General features: G+C 41.0%; 1 protein-coding gene across 1 annotated transcript; it reads left to right on the forward strand.

The window, feature by feature from the left end:
- The first annotated feature begins 907 nt into the window (after positions 1-907).
- Positions 908-5,228, forward strand: LOC129756600 (protein hairy). The gene is made up of 3 exons (XM_055753509.1): positions 908-1,589; positions 2,157-2,252; positions 2,354-5,228. Exons 1-3 carry the CDS (start codon positions 1,446-1,448, stop codon positions 3,185-3,187), a joined length of 1,074 nt encoding a protein of 357 aa, XP_055609484.1. The 5' UTR covers positions 908-1,445; the 3' UTR covers positions 3,188-5,228.
- Positions 5,229-6,615: the final 1,387 nt, after the last annotated feature.

Here is a 6,615-nt window from a genome sequence, read left to right on the forward strand (position 1 = left end):
CATTCAAGAAAACCGACCGACCGACCATCTCTGAAGTTCTCCTCTACGTCTTTCGTTCGATTTCGGCATTGGTGTTGTGGAAGTTGGGATCGCTCAGCGAAGCTGAGGGCTAAAACAGGAGAGGCCGATCGAGGAAAAAAGCACTGCCGGCCGAGGACGATCGTCCTCGATCGGGTTTGGGAAGGGAGCGACGAAGAAGAGGTCCAAAGAGAAGCAAAGAACCACCGAAAAGATTTTTCTGACCGATTGACGGACGGACGAACGAAGCAGAAAATGAACAAATGGATAAAACAAGAAGACGACGAGGTGTATTGGTGTGCCTTCTAATGCGTCAAAGAAAACCCGGAAAGTGACCAACAATAACATCAGCAGATCAGTTGTTGAGGTACCAAAAATGGTACCTGAACTTAAATAAAATATTTCGAATTTTTAGTTGGAAGTACTTCGAAACTCTAAAATACTTAAAGAACGGATTTTAATAGTACACTTCGATTAAAGGAGTCGATGTTAGCAGGTAGTTAGTGATCAGGAAGTTAGCGGAGTTCGATTGATCGAAATCCTTCCGAAGAAGGTTTCCTGTTTTGCCAGCATAGAGCACACGACTCTTATCCCCACTCCAGAGCGCTGATTCCACAGGACTTCATTGGCATTCCTTTGGTCACATTCGTCCATATCCTTCCAGATGCCTCTCTCGCTCTCACGCTTCCTAACCGTTCAATCCGGTAGCAGTCCTTCCTGCTTGCACCCGTGCAAGCAAATATACACGCGCGCACCACCCGATCATCGGGTAAAAACCCGAACGCTCTTCGGCCCGGCACCCGAGCGAGCGAACGGAGCAAGTGTAAAGAGACAAACACGTCAACCGAAAGCCGATTGGAACCGAGCTAGTCCGCCGTACATCAGTAAACCGGTCAGAATCGTTTCAACACTCGTCGGAGTAACACACGCCTAAAGACAAACGTGGAAAGTGGAACTTTGAAAAGCTAAGTTTCAGTTTCTGTCGGTTACGGGTTTTTGAAAAGTTCAAAGTGTCTTCTCTCTGTCTCGGTTCGAGTGACGGATGCAATGCGCGAAATCCGTGCGTAACATCAATTGATACCGAAGGAGATTAAGCAGCAAGCCGCGTGTGGAACACAGCGGATAAAATCAACAGTTGTGAAACAGTGACAGAGTTGGAAGTGTGAGAAGATCATTCAGTGATTACCATACAAGGTATGCTGAAAGTTGGGAAAATCTTATAAACAACAGCAGGAGTTAAGTGAAACTTGAAGAAAAAAAAATCAATCAAAGTGAACATTGTGTGGGAATTCAAATTGTGAATTGTTTGCAAAAAGAAAAATCAATCAAGTAACCCGCCTGAAAAAAAAGAAAGAGGTACAAGTGTGTGCCCGGAAAAGTTTGCAATTGTGGATACTCTAAAGAATTATTACAACAACTCGAGCAGAATGGTGACCGGAATTGGAACGGTAGCGGCGCAACAGGTTGCAGCTGCAGCAGCGATGGTTGCTGGAACATCGGCATCGCAGCATCAGCAACAACAGCCGAGCAATGAGCAGCCGATCGTTAAGAGACCCAGCGATAATCGAAGAGTAAGTATCTTTTTCGGTTGATCGGAGTTTGTGATAAATTGGAAGCAACTTAAAGGAATTCTACGTTTCGAACAGTTAAATCATATTAATCCTCAGCTAAGGTTCAGGTTAGATCTTTAAAAACTTTCCTGATTGGAAATAATCTTTGGTTTTGAACAAAAATAACACAAATTCCCAAAAAATTTTTTATCAGATTTTAATTTTTTTTTCAAAAATAATTCGTGGTGGTTTGATTCTTGTTTGAGATATTTCACTGATGTTTTTTTTTCTGAATCTGAATTAAAATAAAGTAGCTTAAACGGGATCAAACTCGGACCACCTCAGCGAATTTGGATTTGGATGTTAGCTCCCGATTTGCTTTCCGTCACGCTGCGATGAGTGTGTTCATAAATTAACAAGTCCAATCCGAGTGGCTCCCACTGAGTGCTCCGCACGAGCGCTGTGAATCACATATTTTTAGATCTATCACTTGGTCGCTGCTGGCGTAGCGGATTTGAACTGATTTAAAGCTGATTTATTTATGATTGAAGTGAGACTAAGTGAGATTTTTTTCTTTCCTCTTTGCAGAGTAACAAACCGATCATGGAGAAACGTCGCCGAGCCCGCATCAACAACTGCCTGAACGAGCTCAAAACACTGATTCTGGATGCGATGAAGAAAGACGTAAGTGTCCTACCCGGATCAGGGATATAATCAAAAGTTCCACCCACATTTTCCGATAGATTTCTAACTTCCCCCTATTTTTTCTGGTTCTCTTTCTACAGCCTGCCCGTCATTCTAAGTTGGAGAAGGCAGACATTCTTGAGATGACCGTCAAACACTTGGAAAACCTCCAGCGTCAGCAGAACGTTATGTCCCAGGCAACGGATCCGAACGTGATGAACAAGTTCAAGGCCGGCTTCAGTGAGTGCGTTCAGGAAGTGAGCAGGTTTCCGGAAATTGAACCGATGACTCGGCGCCGGCTTCTCGCTCACCTGAGCAACTGTATCAACGGAGTCAAGACCGAGATCCCGAAACCTCGCCAATCGTCCGTGCAAGTGCACATCCTTCCATCGCCTCCAAGCTCCCCGGAACAGGATCACCTCCCTCAGACACATCCCGCCCAAATTAATGCCGTCCAAACTGGCAATGGAGTCTTCTTCACCAACAACATTGGATCCAGCGTCCAGCTTATCCCAACCAAACTCCCGAACGGCAGTCTAGCCTTCGTCCTGCCTCAAGCCATCCCAGCAGCCACAGCTCCAGTTCCTATGCTGGTGCCGATCCCAAGTCGCACCGCCTCCACTGGATCAGCAGCCTCAAGCCACTCGTCCTCGTCCTCGTACGATCGAGTCCCTCGGGAACACGCCACCTCCCCATTCCACGCACCTCCAAGTCCCGCCAACTCCAACTACGAACCCATGGACTGCAAACCCTCTCTATACCCCGAATCATCCCACCACCAACAACAGCAACAACAGTACCTCCAATACCAGCAGCAGCAACAGCAAATGCGATCCTACAGCCCCGATAGCCCCCTGTCGCTGGTCATGAAGAAACCCTACCAAGATCAGCAGGCTATGCTGCAGGACGACGACAAACCGTGGCGACCATGGTAAACCCTAGACCCCAAGGTCACCCAAAAGAAAACAAAAAAGCTTCAGTACCTCAGCAGTCAGGTCCCTGCAAGGCAGCCAGCCGGAAGTACAAATCGCTTCGCGTGTGATCATTCCCCAGCCACATTGCTCATCAACGCCGACGACAATGTAGCACAAATCTAAGCACACGAGCGGTCGTAAATCACGCCGCTCGGCTCGGCTCGTGTAATAGTTTGCGCAGCAACGAGCCGTAGTTGCAATGGGTCCCCGTCGTTGTTTATTCTATCGCGATAGAATTGTACACACAGTGTTGCTGAGCCGCGAAGAGACAAAACAAAGTGGGCAAACCGAGTTTGTTCGTTCCCATAGTTTTTCGTTCGTCGGCTAACGACGACGAAAACCGAAGTGTGCCGAAGGGTGATTCGAACCGCAGCCGAGCGAGGGGGTTGTACGACAACGACGACGATGCGGACGCGAAGAGTGCACGAGCCAGCAACCAAACTGAATGCGGTGACGTGAGCGAGGGCACTTGATCGCCTCTGCCAGTTCCTGTACTGCAACAAAGTGTATTTATGATTGAAGAGTGTGATTCGGATCGAAGCGCGGAAAATCCAACCACTGCGAAGAAGCGCACCCTGGCACGAGGCGGAATTTATTTTTACTTGTAGAAAAAAGAAAAGAGTAAAGTGCCGGCCCTCCTGCCTTGTTGCTCCCGCACGGGTGTGTGTAAATTATCACCCGTGGCGTTGCACCGCGTCCCGGGGACACACGAGCAAACCGAAAGAGTGCGCGCGCGTGCATGTGATAAAAGAACGTTTTCCGCAATTTCGTAACGCCGCCATCGTCGTCAAACCTTGAAAAAAAAACCGGGTGAGAAATCAAAGCAGGCGACCACTAGTCATCCAAAAGAAAAATAAAAATCAAAAATAATTTTTGATAGCATGTGGCCTACTCGGACGGGCGAAACCAGATATAGAAATACGTTGAAGACACGCACATCTGAAAACAAAACAAACTAATTAATAGAAGCTCTAGGCCCCCCTTTAGAGAGAGCAGAGTGAAATCCAAAGCTGTGAATAATTGTAAGGTCAGTTCGTGATAGACACAAGTTGAAAAAATGTGCTTCCAAAAAACACGTGAATCAAGAAGCGAGACGTCTTCTACCTTTTTTATCGATCAACTTCTCAAATTTTTTCCCAAGAAAAAAAATCAATCATGTGATTAGCTTTTAAATGCTCGGTCATTTAAAACAGCCTTAATCCATCGTTGCTTCAACCAACCTTTTGCTTTCGTTTGCTTTTCTCAAACTTTCGGCAATCCTTTTCATCTGATTTTTTTCTTTTTTTTTTGTAAATTTTGTTTCCCTTCGTTCTTGATTCATTTTAGTTTTAATAAATTAAAAAAAAATCAACAATTTGAGTTTGCGACAAAAATCACAAAAGTCTTCCAACGATCCCAACTGTTTTAAAGTCTTAGTCTTCCACTAAATAAAAATCTAAAACTTGGAATCGTATAAAAAAGTTGTTCTCAAACCTTGATGGTCGCACCGTGTCAAGTGAAATTTGAGTTGTTCTGAACAAACTTAATTTTGAGTTTTAAAACCTTTACGTTTAGTAACAGAAACAAGATAGATCATTGTAAATAGTGAGAGAATTTCGCTTCCTAAGATAAGAGAATAATTTTATCAATTCCCTCCCCTCTTTTGACTAGGATAGGATAAGGGATTCACAAAGTAGGCATTATTATTTATAAAGTGCGTGACGTCAAGGCGTCAGAAGCGCAGGCAAACACTGTTTAGTGAGAGTTTTGAGTGAGAGAATATAAACAAAGATAGCAGCACCACATGCTACAGATTGTACAGATTTATTATACCTTTAAGTAGAGTCTAGCGCAGATAGAAAGATAGATAGAGGGAACTGTTTCCTCGATTGAGAAATACCTATATTGTATGTAGAATGGTTACAAAGAAACTATTTTATAGAGAAGAAAACTAAACTGGAGCTTGAGGCTCCAGCTATGATGAAAACAGAAAATTGAAAATATAAAATATTTTTAAAAATTATACGATCTGCTTGTTCAATGCACCAAAATCCGAAAATCCCTTTTATGAAACAAATCGTCGCAAAAAATTAATATGACAATTCATATTTTTTCCATCCTGTTTTTTTTATAATTACTTTTTATCGAGGCTTCACTAACAAAGTTTCTAAGAAGATCCTAAGAAAAAAAAATTCTTAAAAGATTAAATTTCCCTTAGATATGTTTCTTCCCACATGCTGGTGGTTGTTTTTGCTACAGCACACAATTTTACATACCATAGCAATAACTTTAAACTTGATTTTATATTAGTTATTCCTTTCTTATACTTCTTGTTTCTTTACTTAGAACGACTTTTTCACGCAGCGAGAAAGTTTGACGTCCGCACTTGTCTACGCCTACTTGAACGCCTTCTTTAGTGCTTTTACATTATTAGTTATTTATTTGAAATCATAAACTCCTAAATTAGGTCTTATAAGTTTCCAGTCTTTATCCTGAAGCTATATTCTACAAAATTGAACACTACACTTTTGACAATTCAAAGACACTAATTTTGTAGAAACTGGACAAGATATATCTAAGATAAAGAATGTTTTTTATCGGTGTTTTCTGGCTAAGATTTTTCTGCGATCTTTAATGTGTTGAGATTAAGTATGTTGTTCATTTGTTGATTTCTTTTCAACTCTTGTTAACTCGATTCAAATTTGGATTTTTCAGTTCAGTTCCGGTTTTGAAGTATTTACAATATAAATAAGGTTTATCAACAAACCAAAATATTTCAAGCTGAATTTTCACCTGAAAATCACGTACAAGTTCTTTTATCATCAAAAATAATCATGAAAGTTTAGTTTTTTATTAAAAATTTTTTAATTTAAATCTAGATTTTTTCTAAAATCGCAAACTCCAAACTTAATTTTGTTTTTTTTAAAATAATGTTAATTGTTTCAAACTGACTCTGATTGAATATAAAATGGAAAAATGACTAAACAATCAAAATTTAGAAACTGCGATCAGTTATAATTTAATACCTTAATAAAATTCTCAGATTGATATTTTTTGTTGATTGTTATAAATGTAAACTTTGAGCTTAATCTGAATCTAAAAACTAAACTTCAATTTCTGAATCTCGACATTTTTAACGTGAATTGAAATTTGGAATTTCTCTTAATAATTTAAATTGGCATTTCAGTCAGAAGGAAGCAAATACTAAAATTAAGAATTTTGCCGACGTTTCGGCCTTAGGTTTTGGCCTTCCTCAAGGGATATCTAAAAATTATTTTATTTTTTGAAAATTGTTTTGAATATGAAATTGTGAATTTTACAAAATTTTGTCTAATGTTGTATCTACTTACATTGCATGTATGTGTTCTTGAGTGTATCGAATGTGAGGGAAGTTTTGCTGGTATCTAACC

Source organism: Uranotaenia lowii, chromosome 3, assembly GCF_029784155.1.
Source record: "Uranotaenia lowii strain MFRU-FL chromosome 3, ASM2978415v1, whole genome shotgun sequence".
Lineage (NCBI taxonomy): Eukaryota > Metazoa > Arthropoda > Insecta > Diptera > Culicidae > Uranotaenia > Uranotaenia lowii.